The 18,180-nt window shown below is 35.6% G+C and overlaps 1 protein-coding gene across 6 annotated transcripts in view; it reads right to left on the reverse strand.

Moving 5' to 3' along the window:
- SH3PXD2A (SH3 and PX domains 2A) overlaps positions 1-18,180 on the reverse strand; it is a 261,206-nt gene that overhangs the window by 27,534 nt on the left and 215,492 nt on the right. For all 6 annotated transcript variants that reach the window (XM_088132404.1, XM_088132405.1, XM_088132403.1 and 3 more), the window contains 2 exons: positions 10,366-10,479; positions 7,893-7,976 (listed from right to left, as the gene is read on the reverse strand). In XM_088132404.1, coding sequence (XP_087988530.1) covers positions 7,893-7,976; positions 10,366-10,479 — 198 coding nt within the window. The remainder of the gene's footprint in view (positions 1-7,892; positions 7,977-10,365; positions 10,480-18,180) is intronic.

The raw sequence follows: 18,180 nt of genomic DNA on the forward strand, positions 1-18,180 counted from the left end.
GATGTCAGCTTATCAGTCAAGTGTTCATTTAAATAAAAATGAATACAGTTTCCAACAAAGAATTTGGGAAGATTTTGAAGGAGCTGCTACAGCTGTTATAAAGTTCAAAGTAAACCAGCCAAACATTAGAATGCTGTATATGACCCATGTATAACAACATTTTGCTTGCTTTCTAAGCCCCAATGCTTCAGCATCACAAATTGTCTGATTGTGTAAAGAACATATATACATCATCTGATTACTCTGTGCTGACAGGAAAAATCTGTCAGTCTTCATCATCATGCTTCCAACAAGCTTGTTTTAAATTCCCAGAACCAATGTAAGAGCAATGAATGCTATTCTAAAACTAGATTTTGCATGCTATCTTCTAGGATGTAAGCATAAGAAATGTACCTTTCTTTATTAATGCTATGTGCTTTAAAGCTATTTCTTAGTCAAGAAAAGAATTTCTACGTCATCTTGGCTTGCCTATGCACTGAACACAACTCACATTGTTCCCTTTCAGAACAGAACAATAATATCTGAATAATGACAATAATGGAGGTAGTATTGTTGCTGTTAGAGTTGCTGGTACTGTTAAATGTTTACTCTCTACTGAAGAATGAACAGCAAATGCTAGTAAGTTAGGGGCAATTCAAGCTTTATCCCAAAGCCTAAAATAGTCCAAATACTGCTAAAATATACACAGTATATGTAGTTTGAGGAAAGTTTTTTTTTTGGTAAACAAAAAATTGTTTATTTAAACAATTTATATGGCTACCCATCTCATTGCTGTACTCTGACCAGCAAACAAGAAATTAAAACCAGAAAAAAATAGAACTCAATTAATTAAAAAGAAATTTCAACCACAAATTTCAACCAGCTATTGTTATAGTTCCTACTGCTCCACTATGGGGAAAACCTTTGCCAGTTTATTCCATAATCTCTGTATTTTAAATATTAAGTCCCAATATTTTACTATTGTTTCCAGTACCTTTCAAGTTACTCTGCTTTCATTTGGTGTTGCCACATCAATAAGTAAAATTTGCTTTCTTTCAACTACTGAGATATCTAGTGTGTTGTCTTCTAGATGTCAGTCCATCTGAATTTGGAAGTCCCATAAACTTTTTACATGATCATTCTAAAGCACTTTTTCAATATTGTGATCACACCAATATTTTGGGGCATGACATCCATACTTTTTACATAAATTCCAATTTACCATTTTTGCCATGCAATCATATCTTGCCTAATCGGCCTGGTCAGTTTTGCTACAGTTTATTAGTTGGTCAACAGTCTCATCTTTCTCTTGCATGATCTACATTTGATGTTGTTCCCAATTTTTGAATCTTTATTTTTATTACACTTGTTCTAGTGCTTGTAATCTTCTGCTGCAAATACTAAACCTTCTGTTTCCTTCTTGATGGATCCAGTCTGAAGCCATTGCCAAGTTTTGTTACTTTTGTTACCTTACCTCTAATTTCCTTCAGGTATTGAACATGAAGGGGTTATATTTCAAGGTTTATATTTTCATTAGTTGTTATAGCTATTCAGTTTTGTATTCTACCTTTGATTCTATCACAAACTGTTTTCCTTGCAGATATTTATTAATATCTTCTCTTTGCTTGCTTTTTTGTAATCATTTAGACCTTTCATTTTATTCTCCATTGTCTGCCTCATTTGCAACAAACCACCACCACCAATTTTCCTTAGTAAATACAAATGAACTATGTCACCTTTTGGCTGTAGTGCATGATACACTCTCCTATGTTTTCAAGTCTTGCGATCTAAAGTGTCTAGTTCAGCGTGTGCCAAACAACAGTGCCTGTTGTGTAGCATGTTATAGGGACTGCTCAAGTATATTATCACCATTTTAAAACTTTTCTAACTCATTTTACATATTCAGGGTTGATTTGGGTTTTCCCCCCCACTTGGGTATGCAAAATATTACTTGTTTCTAAAACCTCCAAATACCTATAACTGTCTTCCATTGTCAATGCTTCTATTTCAGCACTATTCAGTAATTCCATTTTGAGGTCACCACTAAACATTCAAACTGTTTTTAAAGGGGAATATATTTCCCTTTCTAGATGTTTTTGCATATAATTTCAAATCATCCATGTAAAGCAAAAGAGAAATTGTTGTCCCTTGCTTGGATAATTCATAGCCTCATGGCATTTTGTTCAAAACAATCACTAGTGGAATCAGAACCATGTTAAAAAATAATGGAGACAAAGAGTGTCTTTCAAAAAACGCCTCTCCTGATTTTGACTTTTCCAAGTTCTCCTGTGATTGCCATTAGTGTAGTTCTCTATTTTTCCCCTGTATTAAACCCTTTTCTTATTACAATTTTCCTATTAATTACAAAAATTTTCAAACATTTTTAATCCAACTATGAAGGAGTTGAATGCTTGCTTGAAATTAATCCAGATCATATAAAGGTTTGTTTTATGCCTTTTATAAAATATTGTTTTATCAATCAAAAGCTGGTCTTTTGTATTACTAGGATTTTTGAAATTCTCTTTGTGCTCTATAGGATGAAATGAATTTGAGATCAGGAGACTGGAGATGTTATTGGCAATGTAATTTACAATGTAGTAGTTGTTGTGGTTCTTATTATTAGCACTTCCTGGTATAAGTATTACCAGTTCAAAATTTCCTTTTGCAGTTTTATCTTTCTTACGAAGTTTTATGATAAACACTCACACAGCTGATATAAGCCATATTGCTACAGAAAGCTGACTCACAGTAAACCTTGTTTTAGAAGATTCAGATAGTTCAAATAAGGTTTGGGCTTGAAGTCAAATATGCAATTGCTAAACAGCTGAAGTTTGCCCATCACCAAGTCTGCTTTCCAAAGATTCATTTCCTCTGGAAAAAAGCCATCCAAAATTGAACATGGGTCTTTCTAAAACATTTTCTTTGTTTATTTAAGAAAAAGAAAAGCAAGGCAGAAAAAGACTAAAGGATAAAAGGATGAAATGCTTATAACCGGGTGTTGTAAAAGATTAAATATCTATAGCTATTAGAGCCCCATTTATGGAATGGTTATCTGTTTTATTTTTAAGCCTTCTATTCTGAAACAGGAAGCTATAATTAAAGTTTCTGTTTGCAAAGTGCTTTTGCAGCAAAATACTGTAACATTTCCCAAATTACATTCACTTGATTTCTTGCTGTGATGGAAAAGAGGAGCCCACAAACACACATATAAATGAGATTTATAATTCAAGCAGGCAATCTTGACTATTGGTCTCCTTGTAACCCCAAAGCAATTTGGGATAATCCTGCATCAAGGCTAACCATAGAAAAATTATAATATCAAATATATGCAAGTTGGCATTTATGGGAAAAAGCAATGAAACATTATCATGCAGAAGAATGACTGGTATTGCATCCAACTGACCAAAGAACTTTAAACAATTCCAAGTAAGATAATGCATAATTTAGTACATTTGTTTTTTTTAAAATAAAACTAAAGCCAACAATATGGTCTTCATTGTTTTTAGTTATGTGATCTATTTCTGGGTTTTAAAAAAATATACATTTGATGTTTTAAATATTTTTATGAATAATTATTTTAAGACAAGTGTATACTTAAAGGAGTGGGTACTATCAGTAGCTTCTCCCATGTAGTATTTCTTCCACTTATTTTTAGACATTACACACTGCAACTCTTTCCCTTTCATCTCCAGTTTGCCTACTAATGTCCCAGACAGGGTTAACTGTTTACAGGCAGTGAGCTTGCTAGCATCTCATCAGCTTCTCTGATTCCTTGAACTCTTGTGGATGCTTTGAAATGTAAGACTTGCTAAAGACATCAAGATCCAAATAAATTGCTGAAAATCTAAGAAATGTTGACTTTGTTTCTTCAAACATTCATAGGGTGAGGTTCCTCACTTCAACAATGTTGAAGTTCAACACTTCATTTTTTAATGAAGATATTTTAATGTAAGTGAAAACCATGTTGACATGTATACTACATTTCTATAATGAAGTATTTGCCCCCTTTTAGATTTTCTGGAGTTTTGCATATCTTTGCCACTGAATGTTATTAGTTGCATGTGAGTCTTACCGATATATGAAGGGAGTCTGAGAGAACAATAACATCAAAATTTGGTGCTCGTTTCATTTATTTCATAAATAATATCATCTAACATAGGATGTACCTATGTGAAAAAGTAATCACTCCACTAGTTTAAGCAATTAACTTAAAGGATAAGTAGGTGCCCTAATGCAAGTACTCCTAATACTGATTTTGGTTATTCCTGCCCATACAAATCTCATTCTGCCCCCCCCCCATCACATTGAAGTTCTTACCGCACAGATTATAGAAGCACATCATAGTCTGCTCACAATAAAGTTCTGAAGCTCTGTGTATAGTCATAAATGCTAAACAGTCTGGAAAAGGTTACAAAATAATTTCTAATGCTTGCCCATCCACAATCTTGAAATGGAGAAGGTGTGGGACAATAGCGAGTCTCTCTCAAAAGGGCCATCATATCAAATTCACTCAAAGAGTACAGCATAACATCTCAAAGAATACAAGAACATTTCTTGCCTTGACCTCTCATCAGAAAAACACTGGGTCAAAATGGGAAAGTAACGAAGTGGAAGCTGCAGTTCATTATGATGCTCACCTCAAATTTGCCCAAAACTAAACTTCTTTGTATACCGCAAACAAACTAATAAAAAAATAAATCTACCTTATGGATTGGATTTTATTTGTTTAGCAAATCTAGCCATTTCATCTGCACTGACACTTGTTTTTGAAAAAAAATGCTGATTATACAAATGTACACAAATGGCTGGCATACAAAAGCTTATCTATCAACGCCAATGTACTTTCGAAATCACATAAAGGTAAAATTGGGGCAATCATCCTGGTTCCCCATCTTGATTACTTTCTATGTTATGGAAGAGCTGAAGCAGAGAAATGTATCCACTTGTTTAATTTGTATCTCTGTATCAGTTATGGAACATCACTGTATGACCTGATAGTGTGTTGAAAGAATGTAAGAAATGGAGAAGGTGTGGGACAAAAGCGAGTCTCTCTCAAAAGGGCCATCATATCAAATTCACTCAAAGAGTACAGCATAACATCTCAAAGAATACAAGAACATTTCTTGCCTTGACCTCTCATCAGAAAAACACTGGGTCAAAATGGGAAAGTAACGAAGTGGAAGCTGCAGTTTAGAGGATTATCTAATTAAGGTTCCTAATAAAAAATGCAATAGCTCAAATCTTGTGCTTTCCAAACCACAAAATAATTCTCCTTAAACATATTTTCCTCTTAGTCGGCAGTCTTTTCACTCTACTCACTGCTCTTTCTTCAAATCAGCTCATTTAGGGCAAGTCTCTATATCTGAGAATTGTTCTTCAATGATGACCCAATATTAATGCTTTAGAACATTTATGGCCGTAATAGATCTTCCTCTAATGGCATTCTTGTGGGGAAGTGTCATTACAACAAATAGGTCTCCAAATGGCATTCATTCAGTAACTTCAGGCTTCAAACACATGCAATGACTATCATGTCTCTCTCTTAAATGACTGTACCACAACCAAGGATAACATATTTCATGGCAATAAAAGACTTGAGGTTCTTTTTTTCTTTTTTACTAAGATTTATACTCTTTCTGAAAGGTATAAACAAAAGCATTATATGTAAGAAGCTTACTACAAGTACTCCTCGCTTAGCAACCGTCTGAAGTTATGACGGTGCTGAAAAAAGTTACTTACAACTGGTTCTTGCACTTATGACCGTTACAGTACCCCTGTGGTCACATGATTGTGATCCAGGCACTTGGCAACCAGCTCACATGATGGTTGCAGCATCCCGGGATCATGTGATCGCTATTTGTGACCTTCCCAGCCAGCTTCCGGAAAGTGAAATCAATAGGGAACTGTGCAATTTCCTTAATGACCACCTGATTCACTTAACAATCATGTGATTCACCTAACAACCATGGTGATTCACTTAACGACTGCCCCATAAAGGTTGTAAAATTGGGTGCGGTCACATGATGCTTCACTCAACAACTGCCCCACTTAATGATGAATTTTCCGGCTCCTATTGTGGTCGTTAAGCAAGGACTACCTGTATTGCTGTAAATACTTCTGATAAGAGATAACATGTATTCAGTATAGGATAGTTTGCTACCAGGTTCTTGTTCCGAGGTAGAAAGTAGCATTTACCCTGTTTTTGAATGGTATGCTTTATGAAGAGGACTTGTCTACTTCACTATGTATTATGCAGTTGGAGCCCACAATTTACAAATTCCAGGGCATTTATATACAGCAAACATACAAACCTGTATGTATATGTAGAGCATATATAGTATTTTCCTCTGAAAAAAAATGGAACATTGCTGGAAAAAGCCTCTTTTGTATAGGCTTGGTAATAAGATTGGTACCTTCACCTACACTTTCCTTTTTTTCAGTATAAAATTTTAAAAAGATAAATTTCATAGAATGAAATATATCTAGGTTTGGTGCTAAATACTGCAACCTGATCTGATTTGCGCTGATTCAGTTTAATCACATGGCATGCATACGCTGACTCTAATGTTCATGTTCAAGATACTACAGTTTGTTAAGAAGACAAGCTGAATATTTTAAAAAATGCCTTCAACATTCTCTTGTTCAATCCTTCTCAGGCATTTAAATTTGCCTACTTTCTTTATAACAACTTGAACAAAATACTAGTTCTTCAGAAATTCAGGCTCAGTGATATCTTTCATCTGACAATGTTGAAGGATGAGGGGAGAGGGGAAATACCATTCAATAACATTTGAGAGCTCATGAATGGGAAAGATCACTTCTCTATCAGAAAAATAGGAATTAATAGAAAATAGGCCAGGTTCTTGATGAGCCCAAGGCCTGATTCACATATAATGCTAAACTGTCACATGATTTGTTTTGACGGTGTGATACATTAACTCATTTCTTTGTACACTATGAAGTTTTTTTCCTTTTGGAATAGGTTCACATTTTACAATAAGCCATTCTGTGGATTCTATGTGAACTAAACTTTTGTAAATCACTTTATAATGTTGCTTTCCCTCTCTCCTCTGGAAAAAATCAATTTTAAAAAGAAATTAACTAATATAAACTATTAACTAATTATTTGGAAACCTTTTCTTTTTAATCTAAATGCTAAATGTGGTAGTTTTTTCATTTTTTAAAACAATTTCAAAATAAATTCTAGGTTTGTACAAATTTCAATTGGACATAAATTGCCAAGTGGGGAAGAGACTTCTCCAACCAAATTGCTCCAGTAATTTCTCAAAGGCAGGACTCCCCCTTATGAGTGACAGCAACACTTCTAGTGAAAAAACTGAATTGAATTAGGTAACTCTTGATCTCTTGGAATCTCCCTTGGGAAGCATGGTAGGTCAAGGAGGCTATAGATCACAGGAAAGATGATTAGTCAATGAAAGGCCTGACCATTCAAACATATCCACACCTTGCCACCTCGTAACTGTAAGAATATCACATGCCACCCATGAGAACGTCTCCAAAATGTTCTCATTTAGAAGAACTCCTAATGCAATTTTTTTAACTGAGTGAAAAAAGCAGAAAAAATGCAGGTATATATCTCTGCATAAAGCTAGAATAAATATATAAAAGGATTCTCAACATTTCCAGATTTTACTACAGATTAGATTGCCAGAACAATTATTTGTAAAAATACAAGTGTTTCTAGTGACACTTTTAATTGGCTCCCATGGTGATACGCTATCAGTATACCCTCTATCTTCACTGCAAACAGACTTCTTTCTGCTGCAGGAAAACAAGGCCCTATCAAATATTATGCACCTGCCAGCCATTCTTAGCAGTGTCAAATAGCAAGAGAAGCAGCAACAATCAGCATATGCACCCTTCAAGGGACCACATCCCAGAAAAATGTTCACCTCGACTCTGCTGCCTGTTGACCATCCCTCCCAGTGTCCATCGCCGGTCCAGGCGCCTCAGATGAGCCTTGCGTCTCTTAGAAACTATTTTGGAAAAATGGATGAAAGCATAAAAAAAAGGAAAGAAACATAAAATGTGATGGATGGAGAAAACAAAATTCAACAAAAAAACATGACCATTGCATGGCTTCACCTTGCATTAACAAGAATGTGATGTAATAATATAATGAGATTAATTTACAAGATGCAATAAAGAGAGCAATTATTAAGGACTAGGCTCATAAATCACAGTTTTCACTGTGTATTTAATGGACATTATCCATACCACATACAGGTAGTCCTTGTTTAACAATGCTAATTGGGACCAGAAACTGTCGTTAAGCGATGTGGTCGTAAATCGAAATACCACGTGACCGCTCGGCTTAGCGATGGCAATTCTGGCAGTCCTGGTTGCTGTCATTAAACAAGGACTGCGCAGGTCATTAAGCAAGGACCTCACATGACCATGACTTCTGACTTCCTGCTGGCTTCCCCACTGACTTTCCTTGTGGAAAGCCGGCAGAGAAGGTTGTAAATTGTGATCACATGCCCACGGGACACCGCAACAGCCATAAGTATCAGGTTCAGTTGTAACTACCACTCATTCAGCGCTGTTGTAAGTTCAAAAGGTCACTGAATAAGTGGTCATTAAATGAGGACCATCTACAAGTCTAAGAGGCTGCATGTTTTCAGTCTCTTGGAAGCAAAAGCAGTCTTTAAAACAATGAACATCAAAACCAGTACTTAGGTTTCAGACTTTATGAAAAAGAATATATTTTTTAAGACCTGGTAAATTGGAAGTAAAGTACTGTAAACAGGTGATATCATGGAAATGTGAGCAAGATGAGGGAGAAACACTCTGATCTATCCCCAAAACAGATGATAATTAAAATATTTTAGGCAATTATAAGAATATTGAAGTAATCTGAGGAAGACATGAACTGAGCCAAAGCTTGGAAGAGCTAGCACATGCAATTTCTATCTTGAGACCAATTTTCTAATCCTTTAAAAATGACATTTAGAGAGATTCAAGGCATTTACATGCGCTGTCAGTTATGACAATCTCATCTGTTCAATATGCAGCAGACTCACTTCTGAAAAAAAAGAATGCTTTGTGACTGCATAATTGTTAAAATAGCTAAGTACAGAGGACATTTTATTGTTGCTTTTTTTATAGGAAGGAACATGCTTCTTGCATTCATAACTGAATGTTTTGCAAATCTAATGTGTAAAGAGAAAGAAATAAATCTACCAGCTTCTTAGTTCTCTTTGAGTTAATTTTTTTTCAAAGTCAAAGAATTCCTATGAGAAAAATTATGTAAGCTTGTACTAACCTCCCCACTTAAATTTGATTACTCATCTACAACTGACACCTGATTACTAATCAAACATTATTTTGCCATACCATTGTCTACCATCTGGCCTCCCCTAATATGGCAGCTGAATTTTTCTAATTGTCTAGGTTTTCTCCTCAACTGGCCAAAGATCATCATCATTGCTCTGCTCTCCATGGGGCAAATGCTAATGAATTGCAGAAAAACTCAGTTTCTGCTCTCCACAGCATCTGCACTTCCATTTAAACATAGCTGGCTTGAAACTGACGCCACAGCATGGAGTATTAGTCACTTATAGTCCATTCTTTTGCTGTAGTAAAGGATTTTGGTTTTTTATCTCTAGGCACAGTTCACTGGAGTATAGTCAGAGTGTCCCTGCACTGGGGACCTAATAAAGCTTAATAATGACCCTGTGCAGTTACTGAGGGTTTAAGTGATGAACAACATATATTGGAATGCAATTATGAAAAAAAAATGCTGAAAGAGAGCAAATACATGGGAAAGGGTGGATTCAGTTAGCACCATCCAAGGAGGTTAGTTGAAAGCACTTTTTGGAGAATGGGTATTTGCCAGATTACATAGCATAATCAGACAAAAATGCTTGTAAAGTAGGGCAAAAGTACAATAACCTTTATAATACAGTATCTGTATATAATTATGCATGTATTTCATTTTAAAAATATTTTAAAGTTGGGGGTTTTATAGACATTATACATAGACTTATACACAGACTTTCTTCACTACAAGAAATTCAAGAAAAAATTGGAGTAAGAAGCTATATATGTAAGTTAAATATCTTATGAAGCAATAGGGATACATTACCAATATGCACTGCGGTCATAAGTTAATTGCTAGAATTTTCTGTATCATTATACAGAATTAACATTTATGTTGAATACTTTTATTACACTTTCTGTATAATTCTAAAAATGAGTATTTCTTATATTCCCTTATCAGCCCCAGTCTTCTAATCAAGAAACCCTGGATCATAATAATAATGTTTCACACTTCCTTGCTTCCCCATTTTTCAGCTGCACTGAATATAAGCTAGTCTTTGAACTAATACAGATAAGTGCTTGAAAGTTTATCAGGTTTCTTACCTTCTCCTCTTTTGGACATGTTAATTTCAGAATCATCTCTAATTCCACTTTGGGATTCCAAGTAAGTTGCAGGGACCCAACCTTGCTCTTCTGAAGTACTTACAAACCACCAACCTATGAGGATACAGCAGAATTGAGTTGTTATTATAGACAAACAAGTTCTTACCCTTCATTGTGGGATAAAACTATACTATAATATAGAAAATATAAGGGCCAGATAGCTGCCATGGAACCTGTGGCAAGCTATTTTTGGTATTTCATCAAAAAAGTGTGGGTGGTGTTTGTTCTTTTCTAGAAGCATTTCTGGAAGCCTTGCTGAGGTTCCCTCTGTTGGCATATACAGCACTGGAGAATGTATGTTTGGGAGTAACAGCTAATCTGGAATTCAAATATTTAATAGACATATAATAGAGGAGGGAAAGAAGGAGTCTGAAAAGTGACAATACTTGCCTTTAGTTATGTGAAACTGGCACACTTATAATTGAAAATTTTCTACAGTTCACATACAGCAGTTGAAAAAGAGTAAATAAGTTGCCAAGAATGGATATATCATATTCCTAATAAAATCCTTATCCAAATTTCTCATATTAAGTTACTATGTGCATGTTGCATAATCAGTTTAGCCCAACTTAATTATATCTGTGAATGTCCAAATACTTTCGAAGTCCTTGAAAGTATTTAGGCTGAAGTACATAAATAAATAAAATGCAGACCCACATACTGTATACAACCAAGCATTATTTTTGACCTGCTGTATTTCACGGAATTGAGAGCCAGTTTGAAGTTGTGATTAAGGCATCAGACTAGAAACCAGGAAACTGAATTCTAGTCCCACCTTAGGCACAAAGCCAGCTGGGTCACTTTGGGCCTGTCACAATCTCTTAGCCCTAGGAAGGAGGCAATGGTAAACCACTTCTGAAAATCTCGCCAAGAAAACTGCAGGGGCTAGACCAGGCAGTTGCCAGGAATCAAGAGAGACTTGAAGGCATACCTAAATACACAAAATTTCGCGGAATTAGATATTTTTCCATTCCTAAAAATAGACCCTTATTCTCTAAAACAAGCTACACATTTATACAGGAGACTGATTTCTATCTTAGCTGACTAAACATCCTTTCAAATGAAGTTCTAATCCTTCTTAAACTCCAGTGTTAAAAGCAGTCTTTAACTGTTGACTAGTTCTTTCTGCTTCACTCATCATCTTGAAGAGAAGCTTAAGTGTAAAGAAAAGCGCTATTATTGAGCAGTAAGGTATACAATTTGATTACATCTTTTTGTATGTACATTGATCAGACATTTGTGAACTGGGAATTGGACAACATTTGTTCTGTTACAGTCATTCAATTGAGAGATAAGGAATAATATGTACCTTCTCCTTTAGAATTCTTTCCTCTCACAAACACATTTCCTAAGACTAGCCTTGAAACTGATTATGGGGCAAGACAGTTCAACTCCAAATTAAATCGTAGAAGTTAATATTAAGAATTATTGTTTATTATCTGATTTATCTTCCACCTTTTTGCCCAGGGGGCAGAAATAGTTTGCCTATAAATTAAGAGGAGCAGTTGGAAGAGAGTTGCTAAACATGGGAAACAAGGACTGATGCATGTTCTCTCCTTGCAGGTATTCTTCAATTAACACAGTGGACTCTGTAATAAATGCATGATGTGAGGAGGAGAAAAGTTGGTTGTGGAAATAAACAGCAGCAATTATTCAAAATCATAATGTATATACTGAGAAGCAAACCATTATTTAATTTAATAATTTCACCTGTAGATTCACTACCTGACTGATCTTTGGCACTGCTGTGCCTTAGCATTCCTTCACTATGAAACTCAGAGAGTAGCTTCTATCTGGTATAAATGAAACAGAGCATAAAAGTGCATGCCTTTAAGTTTACATTAGTTTGCTGCTTCTGTCTGATTATGAGCACTTTAAATCCCCCTTTTCTGCTTGCAACACATTTGAGTCTGGATTGCATTGGCTCTACACTGCATCCTATGTCCCACTGCTAGGCTGCATGACTACCTTCTCTCACACTTCTGAGCTCCACTCCTTTTTTACCAGCTAGGCTGATCCTATGGTTCTCCATTCCATCTTTCAGTCTCTCTCCTCTCCCTAGAGATCAGCAGAATAAACTCTTGTAAGAAGAGCAGGATAACTATTTGTATAAGGTGTCATCTATGAGTGCCAAAGTAACACCCAGGCTCCCTACCACTGCAGGTAACGAAGTGATACCTCAAGGGCAGGAGTAACAAAAAGCAGACAGATTTGTACAAGGCCTCTTAAATCCAAGGGAGGCCCTGCATTGCTAGACTAACTACCTCCAACCATTTTGAAGAGAGCTGGATCTGGGAAGTCTAGAAAGACCTATCTATGAGGTTTAGCAAGACCTATTTTTTAAACTATTTCTATTTTCACTGGCCTTTATAAAAACTCTGATATAATACACACTGGCATCTGAGTTTGTGTCTTCCTTTTTTCCCCCATTACTTTTTCCTTTGTTGCCATACTTTGTTTTAATCATAAGCATTGTTACTAATCTCTATTTATATTAATCAAATGTGCGACATCACCCCCATTTTATCCTGCTACTCAAACCCTTATCATCTTCAGGCTAATTTTTCATGCAAAAGTTCTCAAATCCTCAAATCTACAATTGTGAGAATGCATGTGCCTCGATATTCAGCATTCTTAAGGTTTCCAAATCACCTATAATGGATGACATTATTAAATTCAATTTCACACTTCTCAATTGTTTCAAAAGGAATAAAAACAGAAACAGTACAAATTATACCCTACCTACTGCCCCAAGAAGCATAGATTTCCAAAACTTTATCTCATGTTTTTCTCAGTTGGAGAATTTAAATTTAATTAGATTGTTACATAACAGGGGGGAGATTCTCCCAATATGACATTCACCCATGGCAGCTGTCTACACAACGTAATACTAAAAAGAAAATTGACACAGCCAACTCATTTCAGAACAGTTTCATGTAGATAGTCTGTCGCTGAAAATGAGGATTTTTTTAGTGGTAAGAAAGCAGAGAAGGCACATTGAGTTGAACATGCATTTGTGATTATAGCACAGAAGTAAACAGACCAGAAGCTGATATACATCTGATCCTAATTAGATGGAAATGGTCTTATGAACTGTTCTTCAGAAGCAAATGTTAGATGAGTGAAAAGGGCTGTACTATAATTAACACTGTAAACTCATGAACTTTAAGTCTTTCATTTTACCCCAAACTTTGGTTTTGTACATATTTCACAGAAGTAGCAAGTTGGAAAATACTTAAGGGCCATTTTCGGCTCAGATCAAAGCCAACTCATATCACTTAAACAGACAAGCCTTTCCATTCCATACCGATCCTCAGGAAGGCAGAGCACTCTTGGAGTCAAAATAATTCTGACCCATAGGAAAAATTCTTCCCCTTTGCAGCCTATTGTAAGACTTCTTTGGCAATCAGGGGTGGTGGGTGGTGAGGGGGGGAAGAATCAGTAGTTTTCTTCATAATTACAACTCCATAACAAAAATAGTCACTAAAGAGATGCAATTATACTGGGAGCAGATTCTGTGCAATCCTACTCTTGCCTCACTCCAAGAGCTTCTTCTGTTTTGATGCTTTTATAAAGCAAAGACAAAGGAAAAAAGTAGATGGTACTTGTTCCCATATCTACTTGTTGACATGACAATTGGATAGTGGGTTTTGGACTCACTCAGCTGTACCAACTATAGGTCCAAACCTGCTAATAAACATGTCAGTATTACTCTATTTTTCTCATACAAATTAGAATATGAGTTTGAGGTCAAAAGGTATTGGAAGAAATCATAAGAGGCTGATTAACAGAATGCATAATTGGGATTTGAAGTAAATTTTAGGATTAAATCTCTCAGAAGTGCATTGTCAGATAGTTGGTCCACATAAATGAATATAGAAGGATCTAATTAAACTAGCTATACTGATTACTCATGATATCATGCAGCCACACTTTTTGAAAGCAGCACAGAGTTAAATGGATCAATCGATGCTAAGATGAGGAACATGACGGGATTACTGTATTTTTCCAAACAGAATATTATTACAGTTGCCGTAACTTCAGGAACCACACTTGAAGTAAGAATTAGTTTTCTTACTTGAATACACCCAAACTACTTATATATCTGACACAAGACCACTGACAAATTTGACAACATACATGTATCATACCTACTAAAATAATTTGAATAGTTTGGGTTTTATAAATGGCCAATTAAATATTCACATAAAATGCAAGAAGCTTTTTTTAAAGTGCAGAACTAATGTCTGGGATATGCGGGGAAGCACTTCTGTGTAAGCAACTGACTGAAGACAACATCAGTTTAAGCTAAATTCAAAAATAAATGCTGAACAGAGGGACAAATCATCTGAACTTTATGGCTACAATTTTACAAACCATTCAACGTAAGTAAACTAATGAGAACCAAATTAATCTTATGCATTCAACCGAGCACAAAAATCCAGCCTAACTGGATGCATATTGCAGACATCTGCCTTGCAGGTTGATTCCAATTGCCCCAGTAGACAGAATACAGAAGTAGGCAACACATTTGCTTTGTTCAGGGTAAACAAAAGGCACTATTACTGAAGCTCTGAAACTCTGTCCATCATTGTTCACACTCTCTTTGAGACGCACTTCTTGCAACTGAACCTTTAAGACCAAAATTAGCTTTCTTGATAACCCTGTGGGAATCCAAGTCCAGCAGTACTAATGTGTACTACCTCAATGCCTTCTACAAGTTATGCGTACATCTCTGTTTTTCCTCTTTCACAGAAATGCGAGATCTGCGGCCTTTCAACCATTGCTAAAATCCATAGTTCTCACACTTGGCCGTGCTGGTTGAGGCTACCATGGGTTGTAGTTCAGCAAGACTTTGATGGTCTTATGTTTCCCATCCCTGCACTACTGAAGAACAATTAGTAGCATACATAAGAAGTGTTGTTGAAATGACAGCTCCCCTTACGTATATTCGTGGGTGCCACAAATTCTTATTGCCTATGCCAGATTGGAACCATATGCTACAATTAGCTACATACCACACAGTAGTTATGCTTGGATCATTCTACTTGTCTACAACACTGTATCTCCCTTAGAGAAAAAGTTGTCAGTAAAGAAACATCAGGTCAACTGTCTGGATCCTCATCTTCCACAAACTGTTTATCCATTTAAGCAAAATTGCTTAGCTAAGAACCAAGGACTTAATTTTTCAGAAACCAATGCATTTTGGAGGCTGCCTATTCTTTCTCTCTTCCTCTTTCTCCACCCCTTACTTCTCCACGCAGGACTTCAGCACAAAACAGCTGCAGGGGATTATGTAAAGTTCTTTCTGAATGCTGTCAATTAATTATGGGTGTCACTCTTGCTTCTATGCTAATAACAACTACTGAAGATAAATGGTATCTATTCTTCAAAATTAGGTTAAGTACATTCCCTTGCTATCAGATCTCTTTTCTTCTTTTAACTATCAGACAATTTAAAATAATAATGCAGATTGGTAATCCAAATATGCATACATTCAAACTCAAATGGTCATTTCTGGCTTCACAAATTGCTTAGCTGGTTTAGTAGCCCTTCACAGCTATTCAGTCAGCTTGTCACTAGATAATACAAGAGTTTGGTTGGGGGAAATATTCCCACTTAAAACACAATGATAGTCAATCAGTTCTAACCATGTAAAAATAAAGTCCATCTGCTGAGCCTTGCCCAAGAGAAAGTTCTTACACTCCAAGTTCACCCTTCTTAAATATCCGGCTTTTCTGACATTCCTTATTCTATGCTGATGTAAGGGTCATAATGTTTTTCATTTTAGAGGTATTCAAGAAATACACAAAATTTCAAAACACAGTTAACTTCATATAATGGATGTATTTACTGTTCAGAGTAACCCTTTCTTCTGCCATTCAAAGAACATTTAGTACTTGTCCAAAATTTAAGGGCTGACTGGGAGAGCATGTTATCTTTTTTAAAAGTGGGGGGGGGGGAGGGCAGAGTGGAGGTTTAAACTGTTTATTTGCACTTTGGGCAACAGATGAATAATAATCAAATCTATTCAAACTGTAGATCACTGCCAATCAGTAATTTCTCTTGATGGTGCAGCATGTCTAACAATAGTCTGTTTAAAGATTTATGCCAGTCATTCTTTATGTATGTTTTAGACCAAATAGCTATTCCAAATGTTTCTATACTTCTATTAGCATTTGCTAAAATTTGCTTTTAATAGTAGTCAATTTTAATGAATTGCTTAATTCATTGTTATTTCCCTGTAGTTTAGAAAGAGAAAAAGATGGCACCAAACTGAATGATGCTAGTAAGAAATTGGCATGGACACATCAGATTATTTCTAAATATTACTAGTTTGATATGTGTTCATTCATATATTTGTCTTGCTCTGCTTTAATTTCTGTGTTTCAAAACAACACTGCACAAATAGTGTTTAGATATCTGAACTTTTTTTTCAAAGTTCTTAGATCAAATTGTATTATAAACACAGCATGCTATACCATTCAGAAAACTGCACCCTTGAAAGAATAACATTATATTGCACCTAACATCTTAACACCTTAAGTTCAGATCAGAATTAACCCATTTCCAGCAGTTAGTTCCTTTGCATGAGGAAAATATGCATATTTACAGTAGAGGAAGGTTAACTGTATTAATGCAAGATACTCAGTCTTATTTCTAGATATGAGCCAAGTAATTTTGGCAAATGATTAGAACAGCTGCAAAGCCTATCACATTGCTGCTTTCTTTTTCATAACAAAATTTCATAACAAAATTCTCTGTAGCTGCCAGATCAACACATTTAGACAGCAAAAAACTATATTCATATAGCTTAGAGGAAGAAAAACAACAACTGGTTGTTACTGCTATCTATTATATCTCACTTTTCTTCTAAAAGTGAAGGCAATGTATATTGTACTCTCTATTTCTTCCCATAACAACAATCCCGTTGGGCAGCATCAGCCAAGAGAAAGTGACTTTTCATGGCTGAGGGAGGATCTAGAACTTGGCTCTTCCCAGTCCTTGTCCAGCATCTTAACCACTGCACCACTTAACCACAATCTTGATTAATGCCTCATTGTTCTATTAACAATATCAATAGTGATTGGCAACATAACAGTCAAACAAACAAACAAAATAACATTATTTGTAAATGGAATAAAATATAGGAAAGGAACACTTAAAAACCAAAATATAATATTAAATGGAAATAAAATATGTGACATGGTATAACTGACAAAAATAAACTTAGCCTAGATACATGCTGCCTAGACTACCTTTGCTAGGTACAGTAGTTAGGAAAATAAGGGCACATTTCTGAAGAATGACATACAAAGATGAATTCTAATGGATTTCATTTGGGAGGGTGTTCCAGAATTATGAAATGGCATACAATGGAATTGAGAGAAATTCTCCAATATGGATATTAAATCTCAAGGTCACTGTTGCAATGAGCAGCCTTCCAAGTTTCAAGCTACTGAGGAACATAAATGCAACAACCAGCACTTTGAATCAAGCCACGAAATAGGAAGCCATTGGAGGCATCATAGAACTAGCATTACATGCTCCTAACCTGAAAATGTTTGGCCTCTACATTTTAGACCAACTAAAGCCTCATCTACAGTGAATTACTATATTCAGGTTTAGAAATAATTTAGACATTGATGACTGAAGCCAAATCTGCAAGTAAGACTGCAGTTCACGTATCAGGGAAAGCTGATATAACATCACTGTTAGGAATACCATCACTTCAACACACAGAGAATCAGTAGT

This window comes from Python bivittatus, unplaced genomic scaffold, assembly GCF_059951505.1.
Source record: "Python bivittatus isolate LINGU-HERP-01145 unplaced genomic scaffold, Pbiv_v1 ctg000980_np1212, whole genome shotgun sequence".
NCBI classification, from domain to species: Eukaryota; Metazoa; Chordata; class Lepidosauria; order Squamata; family Pythonidae; genus Python; species Python bivittatus.